The sequence below is a fragment of the Plectrocnemia conspersa genome, unplaced genomic scaffold (genome assembly GCF_051122295.1).
Source record: "Plectrocnemia conspersa isolate PC_06_02 unplaced genomic scaffold, ASM5112229v1 ptg000005l, whole genome shotgun sequence".
In the NCBI taxonomy this organism is placed as follows: Eukaryota; Metazoa; Arthropoda; class Insecta; order Trichoptera; family Polycentropodidae; genus Plectrocnemia; species Plectrocnemia conspersa.
In genome coordinates this window covers 21445135-21469913 of record NW_028277169.1, presented here as the reverse complement: position 1 = coordinate 21469913, position 24779 = coordinate 21445135, and the positions used below count along the sequence as shown (strand labels likewise).

General features: G+C 31.1%; 1 protein-coding gene across 2 annotated transcripts in view; it reads right to left on the bottom strand.

The window, feature by feature from the left end:
• The window catches only part of LOC148235167 (cGMP-specific 3',5'-cyclic phosphodiesterase-like), a 117651-nt gene that overhangs the window by 53513 nt on the left and 39359 nt on the right, over positions 1–24779 (bottom strand). For both annotated transcript variants that reach the window (XM_088186351.1, XM_088186350.1), the window contains exon 2: positions 15053–15873. In XM_088186351.1, coding sequence (XP_088042477.1) covers positions 15053–15826 — 774 coding nt within the window. In that variant the 5' untranslated portion in view covers positions 15827–15873. The remainder of the gene's footprint in view (positions 1–15052; positions 15874–24779) is intronic.

The window sequence follows — 24779 nt, the reverse complement described above, 5'->3', positions numbered from 1 at the left end:
CGGCTGTCAATAAACGTTCGTTAAGGGAATGAGTTTGCCAATCAGGGGCGGCGAATAATAACAAGAGACTACCCTTTTCGAAACCAACCCCCATTTGGGGTCGATTTTCGAATTTGTTCGCGAAATTGAAACGGGGATTGCGCTCATGACCGGAATACATACGTACGACATTTGAGAGAAATTTCGCTCCTGGCAAATAGCACAAAGAGTGCTCTACCCTCTTTCTCTCTCTTTCGCTCTTTATAACATCTTACTGTGCTTTTTAAGCTATTAACACAAGCCTATTGATTTTTCTTTCAAAATTTATGATAAGTTTAGACTTGATTTAGATGAACGTATTGATAATTTATGTAAAGATTTTTTTTGTATAAAATTTAACTTACTCATTAGCTATGTGACTAGTGAATAAAAATGCGTATTAGAAACACAATATTTAAATCCAAAACATGTCCACTTACTATTAAATGCAAGAATTTCAGAATTAATAGCGCAGTTTATTAAATTACGCAACTGAATACTATAAATTTACAGCACTTTTAAATATCAGTATTTTTATTCCTAGAGTAGCGGATTTAAGTTTGGCGAACACTGTCGAATTCTGTTTAGAAAAAGAACTAGAGGTTTGTTTTATTTGTCCCACTGAGGTATATAGATACAATTAAGAGTTCATGACAGTCGTTTGTTTTGGATCGTCTCTTAATATGACGCTTTCAATTTAGAAAAGCGTCCCGAAAGTCTCAAATAGGGAAAACAATTTATTTTGTACTTTCGCACTCGAGGGACTTGATCGTTTACGCAAATGTATCTCTAATTACATCTCATTTTATGGGAGTTGTATTACATTCAGAGCTGTTTTCTATATTGTAAGTGCAAATGGTACGGTGGGACTAAAAGTATTATTAATATAAAAATATAATTATAATATATTTTAATACAATAAAGGTTAAATGCTAATTAAATTATTTACAGTTAATTATATGCTTGTATATTGTGTCGGCTTATACCAAAAATAGGCAGTAATGAGGCTTTATAAATTGGTATAAAATTGCGTTAGTGATGGTACCGGAAATTGATCATTAAATATTCATCGTTCACTCAATGATTCATTTTGGGATTATCTAAGTAAAGATATCCAATATATGAAAAGAGTATTAAACACCAAAATAAGACTATGTTTAAAAAATGATAAATCTTTACAGTCGTACTATAGTTATTCGAATAAATTTAATACTTAAACTGACTACAGGGGCAAACTTTTAAAATTAAATGTAAGACCTTGAGAATATCAAGAAACGTTTCAAAAGCTCATTGAACGTTTACGAATAATAATTATATAATAACACAACTAAATAAATATTAATTATAGAACAATAAAATTATAGAATAAAACTGAGTAACTTACTCATTTTTAGCTACCACCTGTCAATGGTGCTTATTGATTATTGAGTGGTGGGAGCTTGGGAGAATATGAATTACGTGTTGAGTTAGCCGTAATATTTTTTTTTATAAATACGTACTATAAAAAAAAACTAAACTATTAGGTAATCCCGGAATTAATGTCGTTTTTTATTAAAACTCAAACTTATTTTTTTTTTCAATTATTTAATATTTTTTTAATACAAAGTAATTTCTAGTGTTATCTACGACTCTTTGCCATCTTGTTACTAGATCTAAAATTCCTTATTCATAAAAGGCTTTTGGTTTAGATTCGAAGAACTCCGAAAGACCCGATTTCAGTTTTTGTCGAATTGTCGAATTTTTTGTTCCCTAATTGCGTTTCTAAAAAGCGAAATAAGTGAAAGTTGCTCGGTACCAAGTCCAGAGAATAGGGTTGATGCAATAAAACATCCCAGCTAAGGTCCTGGATTTTTTTACGGGTAATATCGGCAACATGCGGCTGGGCGTTATCATGTTGAAGAATGACATTACTTTTATTCACAAGAGCAGGTCTAATTTTCTGTAACGTCGTATTTAATTTGTCCATCTGTTCACAATAGAGGGCTGCAGTAACAGTTTGCCCTTGTTTTAAAACATCATAATAAATTACACCTTTCGAATCCCACCACACACACAATAATGCTTTCCGAGGATGTAGTCCTGGTTTTGGTGTTGGAATTGGGGTTTGACCTCGATTTAACCATTGTTTCTATTTTTTTATATCATGATAAAGAACCCATTTTTCGTCTCTGGTGATAAAGTCATGGAGAAACGGGGTAAAATGTTGCTTTTCTTGCAGTATTTTGCATGTGTTGAGGCGTTGAGCTTTGTTGCGTCGGTGAGCGCGTGAGGAACCGAGATACCTTATTTTTTTAACTTTTCGCAGTTTCTCAAGATAACGATGGGTGTTCGACCGTGATGTGCCGACTTTCTTCGATAATTCATCAATGGTCATAATCGGATTTGCTTCGATTTCCGCCTTTAGAGCTGGACTATCCACTAGAATGGGCCGTCCACTTCGAAGCTCGTCCTTCAAATCGAGATTGCCCGTTGGAAATTTTTTGAACCCACTTTGGCACTTTCTTTTGTCCAGTATATCATCGTAAATGTCATAAATGCATTCTGTTGCTTCTGTCGCAGTTTTTTTTGAATGAAACGAAAACAGCATACAGTTTCTTAAATGTGTTTCCGAAGGACACGTCTCTGCCATTGTTTGTAAATGGGGTAGAAAAGTTTTTTTTTGTTTAAAAGAAAGGCAAAGGATCACAGAGAAGAAAAAAATTACAACGCACGTCTTCACTGCTCATCGGACCCAAAAATACTAAGCCAAAGTTGCCTATTAAAAAAACGACATTAATTCCGGGATTACCTAATACATACAATTAATATGTTATATAAAGAATAACAACATTTTAATTATATTTATAATGTAATTTACTATTTAATAATTTATTGTTTATTGATGTTATTATATTATTAAATGGTAATTCAATTATAAATTCATTGTCTTTTTAACGTTTCGTGCATAATATTATATGTATATAGTAAATAAATTCCGAGGCAGTTTTAATTAAATTTTATCCTTAACGAGGATCGTTAATATTCCTTAAAATTTCCCTTTGATAAACACGATCGTAAAAGTATGGGAGAAAATTTATTTCAGAATATAATTAATATGCGCTAAAAGGTAAGCGCTCTTTTTTGCAATATTGAAATTAGAGTAGTCAGTGCTATATCTTTTCGACAAGAAACTGTAAGATAGACGAATTATTTAAACATTTTCATTAAAAACATGCCGACGACTATTAATTTAATTACAGGAAATAAAAATATAATTTCATAAAATATGTTGAGCTACCTTTTGCCTTTGTGTTCCTCTTAAAATAAATTAATTTAATTTTATAGGACAATCTATTATTTTTACAATATTATTTTGTAGTGTTAAGATATTGGATTAATGACCTATAGCAATATTTATTTGGACAATAAGCAATTCTTATAATATATATTTCATTCTTGCTCCTTTCTCCCAACAACTCGGCATTTATAGAAGAAAAGGAAAAAAAGTGGTTATATTGCTGTCAATATTTTTTTTTTACTTTTAATGTATTTACACGCTTTAATCTACGTTTATTTATAACAACGTCCTTTAGCAGATTACTTGCCAAGCTTGGACTTTTGAAAGATGATCTTGCAGACTCTTCGATGCTATTTTTGCGCCAGTATTAAATGCCATTGTTGTTGTGTCATCGATAAATTATAGCAACTCTTATTTAATTCATCTGAGGAAGATCTATGGTGTATTACAAATACAGCATCGTTTTACATCCAATTATATTTGGTACGGTTTTGTCTTTACTTCTCCGATAAAAAGTCATGTGTCTATCTTTCAGGTAGGATTGGATTATTAAGAAGTTGTTTTGTGGAAGCAGTCTCTTAATTTTAATCCTGGGTTAAGTCTTCATTGATATATTTTGGCAATCTATGCACTTGCTCTATTGTAAAATAGTGATTTCTAAAGTCGAATTGATGATTTGGTAAGAAGTTCGATTCTTTTAAATATTAATTTTTCTAATATTTATTAAGATACGTATCCGTCTATAGAATACAATATCGTCTGGTTCCTTTCATGGTTTCAATCAAATTATAATTTAGACAACCTTCCATTGGGTCAGAAAATAATTTAATCCAATTACTGAGTTGAATAGGATCGTCATTAATCTGATAACGTTCACCAGGAATTCTTTTATCACTTTGCCGCTTATTAGGTCGTATCCCGGTGTCGTCTTGATGTTCATATATTTTTATATTTTACCTATTTTATTGAGAATTTTTAAGATTGTTTTCTCATCTGAATAGGTACATTTAATTAATCGTTATTTTTTCAAGTGTCTTCCTTGAGAAATTATTCAAATGTATTATGTAAGTGATCGCCGAAAGCTTCAGCTTTTTCTTTATCGTCTCTGACCCATTATTCGTTAATAAGTCTGATTGAGGGAGAGAATTGTTCAGGGTTTCTTATTCTCTTTGTTACCTTCCAAGACGAGAATTCTGTGCATGCTGTAGCAGTAAGGCTTTTAAGATATTCTTGGATTGCCTCGTTCTTTTCTTTGGTGTTTTCAGTTTTTTTGTTGATTTATTAAATGTGACTTTGTCGTAAGGTGATCGCAGATTTAATAATATTACAAAAATTGCAGAACAGGATTTCATCAATAAAATATATTTAATAATTGTCAAAGTATATTTAATCTATTCAATATCTATTGATTGACCAAATGTTGGTCAATCAAAGTGATCATAAAATCTGCGGAGTATTCAAAGCCATCAACTAACGTTTAATTAATAACTATTCCTATTACAAAGTAAGTTGTTTACTATTTGTTGTGAGATAAGAGCATCTATAAAATCATATTAAGCTTAAGGTTACTGTTTTTATATTATCTAACGTTATTGCTCCTTCAAAACGTTGGCCAGGTATATCTTTTGTTCGCAAAAGGGATGCGATATTTTATGACAAACGGCACAAGGCCATAATCCGCAAAAGCCTCCGGGGGTATTTTATCGGAATATCAGAATTTCGCACCCGTGGAAAATGTGTTTCATAAATTTCATTCGACCCAAACTAATACAATTTGCGAGGCCGCTCCTTCGTGATTAATCACAGTGATGTTTCAGAATAACGAAACAATCGCAACGCTCTAGCGGAAGTTAAAAAATAATAAACATAAATATTATTTTTTTGTATGATTAAATTACGTTGTATTTAATTATTGAGCTTTTTTACTGCTTTCGGTGTAATAACAAAGTTTACATGTGTCGTAAAAATGAATAAAAGTAATTGATGATTGAAGAAATTTAGTTGTAATGTGATATCTACCATGAAATATATTTATTGCGCTGTAAAATCTGAATATTGTATATTCTTTTTTTTTTAGAAGAATGGTTTAATTTTGTTTAGACAAGAAGCAAATACTCTGAAATTTCACCACTTGAAAGCCAACGCACTTTGTTGTAAAGGAGAAGGTCTTGATAATCGTTATCTATTTAACTTAAAAACTCTTTAAATTGCCGACGGTGGAGCGCCTTTGCCACAATGCTGTTAGTAACATTAATTACCACCATAACTTTCACAATTTCTTTTAAAATAGCTGTGCATTAAACACTTTATGGTGGATCATACAATGAAACGTTAGTACCTCGTGATTATTTGTTACATATCCCTAATTTTAATATACATCACTGTATTAATTCGTGATATAATAATATAACAATCACTATACAATAAAATTTGAAAAAAACAAGATTTTTAGATCATTAGTTACAGATTTTACTACTGGTCTATCGTGTTGGTAAGGTTACGTGCAAAAAGGGTGAATTTATGAGGCGAAAAATTCACTGTTGTGCCTGGACATCCAGTAGTAAATATACTATTTAATAATCAAATTTCCAAACACATACTTTTCCTTCAAAGCGATGATTTAAAAAAACTTAGTTTTAGTACGTTCATATTATTAAATTGACAAGCTACCAGCTATTCAGATATGTTGTTAAATTTACTGAATTTATACGGTAAGCCAACCCTCAAAGTAAGTAGCACTATTATGCTTGCACTACACTCTCTGGAAGTTGTCCGAACCGAAGTTCAACTGAAGTCGGTCAAGGTCGCCACACTGCCACAAATTTCATATGCCGTCCGGACGGCGGGCGTGAATGACGTACGCACGGCTGTACAGCTGGCATATTTGCGCGCGATCGAAAAATGTGCCAAATAATCGCAATTTTTAAATTATCATATTATTAAAATTACGCTACTGATAATTATAAAAGTTTGTGTGGGCACTCACCAATGCAATATCAGTGAAAACTTTTCGGTCGTAAATATTCAATTTACGCAAAATCTTTGTCGGCTTTTGAAAAATGCCATAAGGCATAAAAATTATACTTTAGAATACGAACACCACATCTGTGACTATCATAGAATTTGTCGCCATCGATTCTAAATAAGAATTCGTTATTGTGTGATATTTATATAAACCGATCTAGGAAAATACATAAGAATATTTGAAACGATTTTATTAACATAATCAAGTACCAGTAAGTATTTTTTAATTATTTAATTTTATATGAAAAAAAAATAACGATATCTGTTAGAATAATATATAATTAATCTCTTTTGGTGCCCTAAAATATTCAAAGAGTCTGCTGAAGTCCCCGATAAGCATGTGGTATTATAACTTGACCACGTGATCACGATGCAGCGCTCGACGTGCGTGTTTGCCATAGGACGCCTACGCGCATACTGAAATTGAACCGAGCTACTCGTTCTATCTTAGTTTGCAAAAAACCATATCATTATCTCTCTCACTCTCGTGACTTAACACGCGAGAGGGCGATAGGGGAAGTATCTCACTGCTCGCGCTCGAAAGAGCAGATCCGACTTCGGTTTGTTTGCTGACAATGTTCGGAAGCGCTCGAAGCTGGCCAAGTCAACTGAATTACCCCCACTTTACCTCGAACAACTTCCGAGAGATTTTAGACCGAACTCGACCGAAGTAACCCACTATATTCTCCGTCCTTGGCCAACCTTGGCCAACTTCCAGAGAGTGTAGTTCAGGCATTACACTGTTCAAGGTTTTTATTAATTTACCACAACCAGCACATCTGTGTTTAACGATCATGAATAATACAATTAAAAAACGAGATGTGTTTATTCTTGAGATCTTATCGATTCACAAAAATTTACTTTAATTTAAAATTTGCAATTTCTATGCTATTACAATAAATAAATCAGAAACAAATAGGAATTGATTTAAAAAATGAATGTTTTTTTCAATGTCTCAATGTCAATTTATGTCGCAACAGCACGAATAATGAAACAAGACTATAGTTTATCAAATGATAATAATCTAGACAAACAAATAAAACATGTTATTTTGTCTTAAAAAAATAAACAGTGATATATAATACACATGTAGAGTAAGGATTTCGGTTTGTTATTGTGTGCGTGAACTGTGTGTCTCAAAACAATTTCGCTCAAAATATTTTATTTTTTTATTTTAAAAAAAAATATGTGTTTATTTAACATACATACATCTGAGCTAAGTTGGAAATTTCAACGGACAATTAAAAATATAATATATAATCGAAGAAACCAGACATTGATGTCATTAATTAAATATTTGCAAAATTCAAAATCTTTCACTAGTCAAAAAATAATGAAGTCTTTAGCTATTCTTCAAAAGCAAAAAGATATAAAATGGGGAAAGAAATTATTCGCAGATTGTTTAATGGCTCGACGACTCTATTAAATCATTAGAATTCATTGAATAAATTAAAAAATTATCATTGGCGCAACAATAAGAATAATAACTTTTTTAAGCCTTACAGAGAATAGTGTAAAAAAACCAACAACGTACGGATTAATGGAAAAATAATTAAAATATTTTAATTCACGGGTAAGAGAATGAATAACTTACAGTGTATATATATTTAAAGCCTTGATATCAATTAACCCAGATATGCCCAAGAAATTTTGTTCTCTTAAAATTTCATTTATAAATAAAAAACAGTGGCACGAGTTTAGTGACCTACCCATGGGACAGTGGGCATATCTGGGTTTTAAACCAATATCAACACAAAATTATTTAAAATAAATCACTAGAGAAGCTCGAACTTCTGTGCCACATTGCACTTTAATGACGAATACCAGCGTTGACGAATCAGCGACTGTCCTTAAAAGAGAAAGTGAGACAACGAAGTACACGCTACATTGCTTCTGCCTCTCATATACATGTACACGCACACAATAACAAACCAACATCCTTATCCCGAGCGTACTCTATTAAAATATTATTTCATTTACTTTAAAATATGTATTAACACAAGCTTTATATAAAAATTCACTTACAGAAATCGCATAATATTACATACATTTTCAATTCTAGACATAATGTTTGACAGATGCGAATATGTAATCAGAATAAACATACAATCTTTTCATGATATTTGAAGCGCTTTTGAATTATACTTTTTAATAATATATTATTATTTATGTTAAATTATCCAGCGACCTAGATTTTAACCTGCAAGATGGAAGCGAGAAGGGGTTGACTTTAACATACAGAAACTATATACTTACTCGACGGTTCTCGGATGAAATTATTTACTTATACATGTACATATAATACGAATACGATTTTCTGACGGAGCAAGTTTACTACTTTGCCGTAATGCAATTGACTATGTAAAATTGCACGGAACGTATACTACGGATTTAAGAGTGGCAAAGTTTCAAGAGCAATTTATTTAATGTTTTGCTGGTTTTGATGCGAAACGAAACGGAAAGAAAATTCAACATTTATAATATGTAAATGCTATCATTTTCATATTATTACTATGGTATATTCAATTCCGTTGATGAAAGTGGCACTTTCGGACCATTACGTGTAGATTCGATAAATCCGAAGGCAAAGGGGTTAAATTCGCATTTTCGCCTGACCCTGTTTCGCAGCATGGATTAATTAGAATTATCTTATATCTTCATTAAATGGAAAGCTTTGGCAAGAGCTTTCCATGAAAGCTTTCACGCCGAGACACGTCAAAAGCCGTATTATATATGATTGTACGATCATGTAATTTGATACGAACTAGTTTTAATATCTAAATTATTTATGTACATATATACTCAATTTTATCTAAACCATATAATTCATATATCAGAGATAAACTTTAGCGACAAGCAAGAAAACATATACCTAATTCAGAAAGATTTCAATTGGAGTACCTTAATATAGAGTACTAGAACTGGTAGTCCACAAGCAATATAGATATTGTATTAATTTACAAGAACCATCTACATCCACAAAACCTATAAAAATACGTTTTATAAATTATCTTTGATTGTTTCTTAATGACATATTGCTACAAAGGTTACCTAAACATATTTTTTTTTTTTAATTTTATATAAATTAAGGTATTATGGGGTAGTAAGATATCTTTATAACTACATCATGTAGTTATAAATATATCTTATTGATATATAATTAGTATTTAATCATTGATTAGGCGACACTTTTTCCTCCATAAAATTTTCAAACTACCTTTTCATAATTGTATAATTTAGCATAATTACAAAAAAATATTTTTAACACTAAATTTTGCGATTTACAGTAATAGTTCATCTAGTTACTTTATTGTACACAGAGGAAAGTTATCACTAAATATTGCTGAAAGGGTTTGCCGAAGATTAATTTACTGTTAGGCGCGCAGATAGCCCTTCAGTAGCTCCTAACGTCCCTCAATGATTAAGTGGCAATCATTTTTGACCTTTGCCAGTTACGGCTCACTACACGTCCCTCCGAAAGTGGTCTGTTTTATTAGGGCAATATATTATTTATCCCAAAAAATATTAATGAAATGGCAAATCCAGTGTAGGAAAAAATCGCGAGGTGAGCAGATAAACTGTAATATTTTTATTGAGTTAAGTCAAATAAAACCCTAATATTATATCGTTCATTTTAATTATTGTAATGTGTGGGTATATCAAGAAAACATTGCTGCAAGACTTTCATGTCATTGCCAGCAAAATCTAGCAATACAGCGGATGTTGGCGTTACAGTCACTTGCAGCACTGCAGAAGATCATGGATGATATAATGTTTTAATCCATTACTTATTACCTCTTTCAGGTGTTTGCATAAAGCTCTGTAGTTTCCGTCAATTAGCAATTACAACCCTTACCTAATCGGGCTTTGCTTTATTTAGTACACTGTCGGCCCGACTTCCTACCTAGGTTGTCGTGAGTGACAGCCGCACTCATGAAAACCAGTGCGAAAACCCTTAGTGGTCTTCATCACCACTAATAATTTAAAAATACGTATAAGGGATATCATAAAAAAAACTTTCTAGTGCACCTGATGGATTTATACACATGCGTCACAATACTAAATATTTATTGATTGATTAATTTCAATGAGCTTTACCTTACACCAGTTAAAAAATAAAAGTCTTTGGTGTAAGTTGTAAGTGCATCAACCATTTCAAGCTATTGCTGTGTTGACATGTTGTATACCTGTGCTCTAAATTTTTATCATATTTTAAAGAATTTTATATTATTCGTTCAAGTAAATTTCATGTATAAAATGATACTCATTTTATATGTATATTTTCGGATACCACATGATTATCGATTCCACGATTTGTTAGCCAATCCGAGTGAATTGTAACAAATAAGATTCAGAGTTTTATGATAACATCTCTTAAAGAAACGATTGTATTCATATGTATATACATCAATACCTAGCAATGAAACTACATAGCAAGTTTTGTCAGTTTCTTGGTTATTTATATTGCATTGGGTACCGTCGAGAAAACTTTATACGTTGCAAATTAGGGTACATATTGAAATAAAATCTGTTTAGACCGCAAAAATGGGTATGTTGCAATACGCGTTAAAAGCGCAATAAACGGACATGTTATTAGTCGAGTACAATGTGCGTGACAATCGGAGATTCTAAAAGATTTGGATCCTCAAATTACAAATAAACAAATAAAAACACAAAGTAATGGCATTGACTTGTGCTTACAATGGAATATAAACAAATCTAATTACATCTTCAAATTGTAGCTATTGGTATACACAAAGAAACATCTCCATGTCAACCAAGCGTATATAACGCATACATAGTGCATATAATTGACTTCCATTCGAACTTAACTACCGACACAAAGGTTTATCTAAAAATTTAACTAGTTACTTTGAACTTGAAATATCGATTCATTCTTACTTGTATCAAGCGGAGCTACGCAAACCATCAATTGAGATATAAGAGAAAACAGCCGCTTCTCTCTTTAATCTAAAATCCAGACTTCAACCTGATTTTCAAAAACTGAATTCTGCAGAGGCACTGAGAACATAGCGTATTAATAGCAATTATACAGACCGTAAGTGACCCAAAAATTATTGCATAATAATAATAATTTATACAAATTAAATTAGGTGTATACGTTAAATGGTTCAGTTATGTACTTGTAATCAATCAATTTCTATAGTGATTTATTTTCATGCACAACTGTTATTGACTTTCTTGTATAGGTTTTATTTTTGTAGTGGGATAGCTTTGCAATTGACGCTACGATATTTTATCCACACTTTGCTAAAGTCACAGCCCACGCAACGCCACTTATTACCTCTAATCTAATCTAAGTTAGTTTATAATTAATTATTATCAATAACAATAAAGTTATGTTCATCTAAAAAAAGTTACATCGATGGTAGCTTAATAATATAAATATTATTCAATTACCCAAGTTGAAAAGGTTCAGTACAAGATTTTCAATCAATGAAACTGATAAATAATTAATTTAATATACAAGACCCAATGTTAAATATAATAATAATTTAACATACATTATTAAAACCTTGTATTTTTTTTAATAATATTCAACATTGCCAAAGGCAAAGGCTAAAAAATATCAAACATAATTGATTGGGTTGAAATTCATTTATGTTTTACAAGAACAAATTAGCTACATTCTCATGTGTCATGTAATTTGGTCTCAACACGCGTTAACGGATCCATTATTAAATTAAAATTTAATTCATATACACGCCCAAGGGCGACCACAAATTATGTATTAATTATAAAGTGTGTCTCAATATGGGTGAACAATTTTGAATTGCAATAAAATCTGAATCCTGAGCTTTTTTATTGTACAACCAAATATATGGTGTGAAAATAAACGGCTGAAACTTTTAATCAAATTATTCATATCATTTATATGATTGCAGTTTATTCCTTGTAATATTGTTTTTCTTTATTTGCTAATCTAGTCAGCATGACCACTACGCAGCTTGAAAATCTGTCTCTCAATATACTAAATAAAAAATATTTTTAATTTATGTATCGACTTGATAAAGAAATATATGAAAATCGAATAGTGATCTATAAAAATGGCTATTTTTACTAGGTCTATCATCTGGTTCAAATCTTATACGTACTTGATTTGTTACAAAGGAGGTAAAAATATTTTTGGATCAAAACCTACTCTCGTTCACAAGATATGAAAATACTAAAATTTACTAGATATATAAATGTAACCACATTACTATTTATTAATAACGAGATCTACAAGCTATACTCAAAAAGATTTTTTTCGTATATATTTGAGGATGCTTTCTATGTATTGAGTGCCTTTCTGGACTACTTCGTGAACGTGCGATGAAATTTGTCGCAAAGATTTGATAAATGCCTATTAAACTAATTGTGATTTTCGAGGTATTTTTTTTTTCTTCGTCGGCATGATACATATCGCACATTTAAGCAGATTAGAATCACAATAAAGTACTTTTTAAAAATACCTGAGCAAAGGAAATGCCGGTAAAATGCGTTGTTAGGTACCCAAACCCATTGCATTGGCCAGATGATTAAGTGTAGAAAAGGTGAAGACTTCCCTTAAGTCTTAAGATATTATATAAGCATGAACATGTCGTGCGTTACCCATTCCTGTCAAGAACTTTTATCAGAAACTTTGTTCAGAACCATAAATTTGCCTTCGACTTAGATAAAACGAAATTTCAGCCTCACTCGCACCAAGCGGAGCTATGTCAAATATCGACCGAGACGACCCTTTAAGGGTCAAGAAACATATTTTTCTGAAAATATAAAATTCACTCAATGTATCTTATGTGAGCTGCTGTCATCGAACCTAACTATCTATTCCAATAAGTGAAGTTTACAGTTAATGAAATAAACAAGCAATAGAACAAGGTTAGAATTTTTGTTAGAAAGGACACTATGTTTATGGTATATTTGGTTGTAAATAGCGTTCTTAATTGATTTTTCAATTACTATTTTAAACTATATGAATATTCGAATAATTGCTTCAATATTTGTTCAGAAAAATGCATTTCATTTAATGAAATACTATGAGTTTTAACCCTTTTAGTGCCAAGTGAAATTAGGCGGTGTATGCTAAGAATGCCAAGCATTTTTTTGGCATATATAGATGATTTTAAAAATACCTATATATAAAAAAAAATTAATTTTCTTGTGTGAACCACTATTTATTATAGGAATAAAATTAAAACCAGTTTATTTTAGTATATACACAAAAATATAGAAAAAAATATTATATAATTTCACAAAAAAAAATACAAAATTAGAGATGGACACCCGCGTCCTAGCGGCATTCATGTCGTCGTTCGTAAGCGGACACTGGTGTTCTTACGGCATTCAAACGATTAATGGAATCGAAACTAAAAAAAACAACTACTGACCAGCCAAATTTTGCCTCCATCTGAAAAAATCTGAAATGACGTCCCTGCCTCTATCGCCCAACAAAATCTTTGCCCGCCGAGATTTATCCATCGCCCACCATTGGGCGATATTCACTACTTTTAAAAACCTTTGTTTTAGTGCATCCATTATAAAGACCGGACCTCTTAATACTTTATTTATTTAAGAATTTGCGGTTTTTCTTAATAATGTAAATTAGGAATATTTTGAGCTTCTGCCAAAATCACTTAAATTAGTTTGTCCATAACGAGACTTAAGAATTATTCAATAAAGAAATCCTTCAGCTACCATAAAAAATAATGGCATTGATCAAATTAAGAAATTTATATTTAATTAAACTTATTTATGAATTTACAAATAAATAATTGTATGTCACGTATCATATTATATATTATAATAAGCAAAAAATCACAAACACCATGCGTTTTAATTGAATACCTCAATATGTCTAGCATATGGGTTGATACATATTTTAGTTTATTTAAAAATATTGATTTCGCTACATTAAACGTGTATTAAAAATATCAATTATTACTATTTTATATAGCAATTGTTATTCCACTGACGGTTTAATTAACGCGTCATGATTTATTCATGTTGAATTGGCATAACGATAAAAGACTCGAATGCTAAATAAGTAATATTGTAATAAAATTGAGTATGGTCAGTGTTGGAACAATTCTGCATTGTTAAATTATTAGGTGGGTCATGGCAAAACTGCGTGCATTTATCGCAACAATGGGAATAAAAATGAACGTGTATAGACTGCTTTATCCGCTTTTGTGTTTATGTATAATTACTTAAAAATATTCACATAAATTTAGAGCGTAAACCCAAGCTCGCCAAGCAATAATGATGAAATGGATAGCTCTTGAACTGACTGTGTTAATGCAAATAGAGTATAGACTATTATCGATTCGTCATTAAGACACTTTTTACTTATATGTGGGTTTTAAACACTCAGGAAGTAATATACTAATTACACTATAAAATACTAATATAATAAAAAAGTTATATGTAAAAAAATATAGAGAACATATCTTAAAATTCACTCAAGATATATACTAATTACTTGTATAGTAATTTGAATGGAAGAAGTGGTTTGTCGTATTCAAGTAGTTTGATTTCTGAACTGACCGACATTAATTAAACTTTCCCGCTATCCCTACATATATTGACCCTTCGTCATGGAGAGCCTAATTGAGTTTTCGCTAAGAGCGTTTCCTATTGGAACAAGTTAAATGTTTTATATATAGCTATGTTTATACTAGCTCCATCTCAATTACTTATTCTAATACATAAAATAAAACTTCAACTCACCTTTACGGGTGAAGACGTGAGCCATAATTGGAATAGTTCCGAAGTGACCGACGTCCTCTTCGAACCCGAGTTGATGACAGGCGGCTCAGTAATTGTGTGTACCCTCTTCAGAATATCAGGATTAGCTTTCTCCTTAAGCCACTTTTCCAAAAGTTCCGGGTTGTTCGTCACTGTCTTGTTGAATGAGTCCAGTTCTTCGTCGGATATATCCGAAAAGTCAACCGGACTCGATGTAAAGTTTCTGTTGGAACCACCTTGATAAGGCGTAGGACTCACTTTAGGAGATCCTGAAAAACTGCGCCTTTCAATGTTATTGTTATTGCAGTATTTTAAAGACGGTACTAGTTGAGCCTGTTCTGAACACTCAGTAACACTAATCAACTTTTGATTGTCACTGTCTTCGTCTTGGAGCTCGTTAGGGTCTGGTGCTTCGTTCCTGCTGGTTCTTGTGAGTCTCAAGGCCTTGTTGGAGCTCATCACCTCTTTCAGAGAGATGTTAGTGGTGGCACTGCGGTATCCGGTGTCCATCTTGGACCTCACGTGGTTGGTGATGTTGTGACCTCCTACAGTGTCGTTGTTTGGTGATAGTCTATTAGCAGTTTCTGTGTGTTGCTCTTGAGGTTTGTTTTCCCAGGTTCCGTCCGTAAACTCCTTGGGCAGCTCATACACTAAGCTGAGTAGGTCACCAGCGTTGCGTTTGCTAGAGGTCCTGGATAATTCCGGCTCGGTAGTAGATTTACGGTCGCCATCGGCGACTTCCGTCAAGGAGCTCATGACTAGGCGATCTGGCGACCTTCTTCACGTGATTGAGTCTCGATTATCTGAAATATAACAGATTGCGTCATAAAATTGATAAAGAAAATCTAATCTTATAAGTAATATCATATAAGAATCTTGAAACATATTTTCATTGCTTATATAAATAAGATCAGAAAATAATATTAACACGTATTATACAATATAGAGATCACTTCCTTAAGTATATAATATTGGCTTTTTCCCAAACTTATTCCCAACTGTCACTAATGTTATATCGCCTGGAGAATATTTCCGATCAAATAAATTAAGATGTCTCAGATGATATAATGCTTTTATAACATTGTGTTATACTCGGAGAAATCAAAGATTAATTAAATCAGTAATGCAAATTTAAGAATAAGTCTTGTGTTAAAGTGAAAGCTTTGCTTTGTCAATTTAAATTTTATTTTTGTTCCTTTCGTCTCTCTAACAGGCGCTAAATTAACTAGAGAGGAAACCATCTTAGGATAAATCTAATTTTATTTCGGGAACCATTTTTTTACGTATATATAATATAGCAGCTTTTATATTATTTTTTTTTCTTTTATTCAATAATTCACGACACTAAGTATTTATTTATAAACAGGTACTTTTATATAATGTATGATTGTATGAAGCATATTTATTCATAAATTCTTTCAGTTTGATTTTTTTTATCGAAATGGCATAAAAATGTCACGTTAATTATAATAATATTAATTGTGTTTATTAATGTTAAATATACATAATACAAGCCATATTTTAAACTTAAAAAAAAGTTAATTTTGCGGCGCTACGTGACAGCAAGAAATTATAGACACGTTTGACCCAGTGACGTAGCTATGGGGGGCGGAGGGGAAGGCCGCCCCGGGTGGCACTTACTTGGGGGCGGCATATTCGCGATGGAATCGTCTAGTGTGGTTCTTAACCCTGAATAAACTAAAATTTATGTAAATCTACGAATACCAAGAACTTAACAATAATCAATTTATTATTTTAAGAAATGCTGACTTTATGACCCTTCAAAAAAATGTATGGGAGGGGGGGCGGCAATTTTAAGGATTGCCTGGGTAGCACATACTCTAGTTTGGCCACTGGTTTGACCACATATAGATTTTTTTGTTGATATTTTTCGGTATAAAAATAGTATATTTTTCAAAGTGTTCCTACATAGGTACCTAGTAGAAATCGATCATGGAACAAAAGTGCTTTGACAAATAAAAAACACTAATTTCAATACACCCAAAATTTAAAAAGCGACTTAACTCATAATTTCGAAAATCATAAAAAAACTACTTACCCTCACTAAGTACCATTTTAAAACACACGTTAAACAATCTTTAATCATATTTAATATTCAGCGGGTTTCATTTATGTAATAAAGAAATACTTTCGTGCATTAATATTTAAATGATAATATTGTATACTTTTTATTTTGTGTTTATCTTATATTTTATATGTACATTTTTTATTATATTTTGTTTATTATATTATACAATTATCTATTAGCTAAAGTTTAACCCAACCAAATACAAAAACACATGTCAATTGGCACGACACACGCGCGTTTGAAGCCTCGCGAGCGGTCTTTTGCTTCCTACCAACGTACGTAGTGGGAACACGGGGTGCCCACGCGACCGACCGTGTATATAACGCGGAACTTGAGCATCACCTCCAAGACTAAATCGAAGACCTACGACCTGTACACTTTAATATAAAGAACTTTCCTTTGATATAAAAATAAAAATTTATCGACCGAAATTTAATGCCAGCAATTAATCGTTAGCAGTTTACCACAGACGCGTACGGTGAGATACATTTCCTTTCGCTCACACGCGTGTTAAGTGACGAGAGTGAGTGAGAGATAAGGGCGTGCGTTATATGCGTTTCGCATTCCCACTTCTTCTCACTCACTTTTGTCACTTAACAAAGGGAATGTATCTCACTGTACACGCCTGGTTTACCACCGCGTCAATTGATCGCGTGAACAATTTCTAACCTACAAATGATCACTAGCATATTTTACCGTCTAGAAGTATTGAGATGTGTTTATACAAACTCGTTTATTCATCGGTTGATTGACGGTGTGGCAAATCTAAGAAAATAAGTTTAAATTATATAAACTCAATTTTACAGTTATAAAACGTCTATTTTCTATTTAAGCCCAAACCTAACCTAAACGAAGTTTTAATCTATTAGTTTTAGAGCTCTCATTGAGTTATGTGTGAAGTTATATGTTAACAGTGAAGTTATATGTTTAATAGTATAAATACAATTTTATTAACTTGGCCGGTTAAAATGTATCAAACAATTGATTTATAATTTCACTAGTCAATATCAGTGAAACTGTATTTAATCACTGAGCCGATCCACTAAAAAACTTGTTTTCAATTTAAAATGACCAATAAATTTACATAAATTATATGTTTTGCCTAGCTATAAAATATGCTAGCGATCGTTTATTTGATATTAAAATGAGCAATAAATCGTTTATGGTATCAATTGACGCAATCGTTAGCAGCAACTGCTAACGATTAATTGCTGACAGTGAATTGCGGGCGATACTAGAGAATTATTTGATTGTTGAACGAGAAAAAGCAAAAAACTATTAATTTCACTAAGTACTGCTCACAATTGATCAAAATAAAATAAATTTAAATGACATTGTGTTCCACATGACACTATCAGGCCACACGTTTATATATATATAGACTCAGAAAAATAGTAAGTAACTTGATTGGGATATTTAGGTGCATCCACAATATAGTCCAGACCTTGCACCCTTAAACCAAATTTTATTTTTGATATTTAAACTGAAATTAAAAGTAATTTTTCTAAGAAGTTCTATGAATACGGAATAACAATAAGATTTTTACACTATAAGCTGTTGCCACCAAACCAAACTAGTGATTAAAATAAGTACTGCTCACAATGACAGGCTACACGTTTCTATAGAGGCTCGGAAAAAGTCCGGTCCATTCATCTTTACGCCATTTTTTTTGTTGAGATCACTCCTACCAAAATATGTAACATTAGCGCATGTTTAGTTTACTAAATTATACATAAAATGTAGTTGAATTATTTCTTAAGCACAAATCAAACCTATTATGCTGCTGGGAAATTAGCTTTTCAAAACTGTGTAAAGCACACATAGTATATTTGATCGAATCTTACAATTTTAATAAACCGACTTTGGTTCTCCGTTCGCCTTATCTTCGCTATTATAACAAAAACATCAGTTGCTTGTTATGATGGGAAATTACTTCAGAGATAAATAATAATAATAAAAATAAAATACATACATCACAGATGAATGTATTTTATTTTTTTATCAATCCTTATCAAGATAATAATCTTCGAAATGTCATTGTTTTAATTGAAGATATCGTTGCACATCACTTTCTGAATAAGATTCTTATATATTCTATGACAAACAAAAATATAAATCATTTCGAATATATATAATACAATCTAGATTGTAAAAATAATTATAATTTATTGAGATCTCTGTACAAAATTTGATTAGAAAAAAACATAATATTATTTCGAGGAATATTTCAATATAATCACTAGACCTGCTTTCTCCGAAAAGATATTTCACAGAACACCGATCGTTTTATGTCCGCATGTACAAAATATGAGCGAAACGCGATATGTTTCATTTTTGAGCTAGCGAAGCGCTCTAAAATATGAAATTTAATATATTGCAAGATCACTTTAAGAGCACCGTACATTATTATTATAAAGAGCATCGAACTAGAGTAACCGGACAAAGTCTGAACCCCGTTGAGTGGATGCGACCCTGTCGTCGTCTAGAATCCATATTAATGCATGGCTTATTCTCCCTATAAGCGACGCGAGCTCGACTTATCCATTCTCTGTGTATCTTTACTCAATTTTTCGTAATATTTTTAAATGGCCAATTTGCACGAGAGAGAGCCTTGTTCTCTCCCGCTTCGAATGCGGCTGATCGATTTTTCGTTTCGTCGCAAAATGCGGGCGGAACGGTACAATCCTGCGCTACGTAATGTGAATAAATTTGCAATAAAATGCTACGTAGCATCCCAAATGGAGACATATGAGCTTCCGTTCGCTAAACAACTGTTTGGTGTTTTTCTGAAAAAGTAATCGAATATGTATGTATGCGTAGAGAATGACCGCAAAAGATAAGTCGCAGCTTTTAACAAATGATCAAACTTTGCGCACAGTGTATGTAGTCGTACTTACATATTATATATTACATTTTCATTTCGTTTTAACTTGGCGCAAACTTTTCGTCGCGCGAAAATATAATTTGCGAAGATACGAATTTAATATGAATTTTCATTGCTGCGCGAAATGACGTTCAACTTTGTGCGTTAAACGAAAAAGTAAATTTATATTAGGGAAAATGTGGGAGTTTCTGTAAAATAAATGTAATAGTACTAGTTATTTAAGAAGACTCTAGTATCCCTGATTTTTACATAAACACATACGAGAGATAATGGAAAAGTTTGATTTATAATTCCTTGAAAATCCATTATTTATTTTTTTAAATAATAACCATATGCATTTTCATAAGCCTACACTTTTTTCAGTAACTGTTTAATTAAAAAACAATATTTATCGACCATTAAAGTTCTGTATAAATATTTTCCTTCAATTGTTTTATGAGTTTATCAGTGACAACAATGACCTTCATCAACCAATCCGTGCAGATTTTTTTAATAGCTTAATGTTTTATAATCGTTATTTTATGTGTTATAAAAGTTCTGAGAAACATTTGCATTCTTCATAAAGATTGTCATGGCCTGAGGTTCAAGTGCTTCTTTATATAAACAAAGTTATTTAGTTATAAATTATTATTACTGTTCAACAATTCGGAAGTCAATATACAGTTTGTATAAATACCCTTGCCTGCATCATCTCATAAAATCGGGATTTGAGTTGGAGTGAAGAGGGAAGCTGCTGCGCTATCGCTCATTGGCATTGCTTTACTTGAGCGAGTTTGGATGAACTATTATTTTTAGAATATTTACGTAACCGTCAACGATTTAAAATGTGTAGATTTGGCAACCTTAAATTTATTTTCGCATTCCACTTACTGTGTCAATGTTACACAACAGCATCAGTATTGCTATTGTGTAACATTGACACACATCCTCTTCGATGTATGCAAAAAAGGAAAAGATATTTAATTGGGGAGTTAGTAAAAATATTTTTCTCATGATCTTTAAGTGCATCTGAGCAAATTTTGAAATTATCCTAGAAATTCTAGATATTAAAAGCTGTGAAAATTTGAGCAAATATACGTAAACATGTTTAAATGTTACACAATAGCGTCAGTGTTTGTAAAGAATTGCCTTTAGCTAATCCTTCAAATCGTCACGTTTAAAAATAACATTTGTTTTCGGGTCAAAAAGACTAATGGTATTTTTGTTTATTGCGCTTTTAACGCGTATATGCGCAAAGTTTTTTTATCATGTTTAAAGCGTAAATTTCAATAATAAGTAGATGTGTCTGTGAAGAGGATGACTTATTTTTTTCATGATTTTAACTGTAACTAAGCAAATTTTGGAAATGGTGGCATTTAATATAATTTATGTATGTATTATTTTATTTTTACTTTTCAAGTGATTACATTTTTACGCCATGTTACGATATGTAGTTTTGTCTTTGACAGATAAATTAATATTTGAAAGTTCCATAACTCATGATTAAAAATATCACTAATACCCGAAAGACCTGGGCTCGAATCCCATATGAACTTTTGTGTTTTTTAATTTTCTGTTGTGTCTGAGAGTTTGGAATGACTAGTATTTAATTTCAATTTCAATCGATCATCACAGAATAGGTTTTCTTAGATTTTCCTAATCTTACGGATCAATATCGTTATAATTTAAATTGATTTAAGTCATAGAGAATATCATTTATGTACAATAATTTAGCATAGTTGCGTTGACTTAGAATAAAATAAGATGCACAATTTTCATAACACCAAAGCTCATCATGCTTTTGAAAACAGATTCTATACTTTTAGATAGTAATAATAGATTGATGATAAGTATTATTTAAATTATACTATTGTAATGACATTAGAACAGGTGATATACTATAAAAACAATAAACTCATGGTAGTAGATAGGTTGTTTCCTATGAAGTGGCAAATTTTTAGTGATTTAAATCAAGAATTTAACATTAATTACTTTACTGGTTAAGCTTATAAAAAAAACTCTAGAACATTAGCATAAAATACTATTAAAAAAGTAAATATAATAGATAAATATATACAGTACGCATTGATCATATAAAAACCTTATTGAAAATTAGAATTCTACTTGATTTCCCAAACACATATAATAATTATGTTTTTAATTGAAACATATTTGTTGTTGAGTATGAAATATCCTTTTAGGTTTAATCCTGTAATGTAGGAATTTGACAATATAACATTAAACAAAGAGAAATAAATTCTCGCTGTCACTTTTATATTATTTTATAAGCTAAATGTGTGGTTACAGTAGTATGACTGGAGAACCCTTATTAATATTATTTTTTCTTTTATGTGATAAAGTATATCATAATTGTATATTTATATGTAAATAGAATAGACACACATGAGAGGATAGCAATATCTTTTCTCGTTTTACTTCATCCCGGGAGGGCAGTTAGTTTTCACCAGAAGGTCCATAATTTATTTATTTTATACACATACATATATAATATATTATAAAAATTATAATATAAATTATAGATATACGAATAGCAATTTTCTCATAACATTTGCGGCGCACCATTCATGCATGTTATTTCATCAGTCTGTCCAGTATTGCTAGTGAACCTTTTAATATTAAATCTATTGTTAGATATGTGTTATTTTATATTTTTCTGGATTATATTCTCCAATTATATGATAAACATAAAACAATTGATTAAGAAATAGTTTTAGATTCACTGGTCTCTGGGGAGCTGATACAGCGCGTTCTTATAATAGGTCTCGGGAGGTTCGTACTCGGAAAATCTTCTTACGACTAAACCAGCTAACGACCTTTGACTTGTAAATGAGACATGAAGTCAGGGTATATAATTTAATTATGAAAGCACATGTGTGCAGAGTAATGACCACCTTTGTACAACACCTTCCTGGATTTTACATTGACGTCCCAAATTAAATGGAGTGATATAGGCAATTATGTTTTCATTTTCAATGCACATTTTAGTACGGAAATTATGATAAACACTGTTTTACTACTATTTTTAATTATTTTATAAACATTGACTACCATTTTAGATTAAAATAAGATTCTCAAAATATGGTCATGAAATATTTTATAAAATCGCTGAAACAAATAACATATAATATATATGATATATATACATACAAATTATAGGTTTTATAAAAGAAACCTATGAAATGTTAAAATATATATATTTTTTTAAATAAGGCAAATAATGTTTTAGTTAAAACCATATTGCTGTATTCTAAATGACCTGTGAAATTATGCAAAATTTACAATTAAACTAACTTTTCGTTAATGTTTTTATAACTAAAAAACAGACTTGAAAAGCCAATTAAAAGTTATATTCTTTATGTTCACTAAAACAATACTTTCAGGTAAATAAATATTTTAATTTGTAGATTAAGTTTTTCTTTATATCGTATTATAGTGAAATTTGTAAACAAGTTTTTTTTTAATATTTTATAAAAGTTATGTTTGAGATTTTGCGGCAAATAAAATATATAAATATGTACATACATATAATACGTAAAATTAGCAATAAATATAAATTAAAATTGAGCCTCTCTGTGCACAAGTGTCATATATTGTATATTGCTGGTTCGAGACAACTCTGAGAATGTAGACGGGATAATTACATCTCTCTTTGGACACACTCACGAAACGGGTTTACGGCTTAAAAGTGAAACTGCCCAGATGGTCAATCCGGCGATCGTTAACAATGGGGTAGATAATAACAATAGTCTTTTGCGTAGGGTACAAAGCATTATCTCTATCGCGCATCCTTTCCACACAAAGTGTAACTTTTTCGGTACTTATGGATGATCGCGAGTGATTAACGTTTCATTACAAATGTGCTAATGGATGGTCCGTGAAATATTTATAATTATTAATTATAATTATATATTTTAATATATAAATCAGATAAGTTACTGTTTTTTTTTAAATTATATTACTGACAAAGTATCTCTTTAATATTTATTATTTAATTAAAAATACTCTTTCCGAAGTATTAACAAAAGCCTATTTACAAAGTATTACCTTACGTTCTTGGAATGTTTTACTTTAGAACCTGAATTGTATTTGGCTTCAATATATATTCTATTGTACGCTTTAACAATATAGTCAAACCGAAGTTAGAATAATTTATTACATCTCACTATATTTCTACGTATTTCTAAATCAAAATGCTTAGAAATATGTACCTAAAGGGTAATTAATACATACTATCTCTATATTAAGAAACTTTTCAATGCCACGATGATTTCAAATAGACTATATTATTTTAGATAAGAACAGTATATATATATATTTAAGGATTAAATTGGCTCTCTATCTTTTCTTGAAAGATCTACATAAATTTCAATCTATATTGACACACCTTATACTTCGAAAAACTTTATGCTCGCAGAACTAAAATATTTAAATTATACAGTGCGATTTACATTGAATTTGATTCGTTATACGAATTTGTATTATCATTTCGCTTCTCGGGAACTTCGGAAAGCATAGTGTCAACCTAGAATCTCCTAGGCGGAACGAAATTTTCTAATTTAATTTTGGCAGCAACTGTTAGACATTTTGACAGTGTTAGTAATGTGGATTAACCTTCTACCCCGACGGATTTTGCCAGGATTCTGCTGTCATACGCTCTAATAATTATTAAATCACATATGTGCGAGATATAATATTTGAGAATGTAGTATCTGTGTATATACATACATATGTGGATA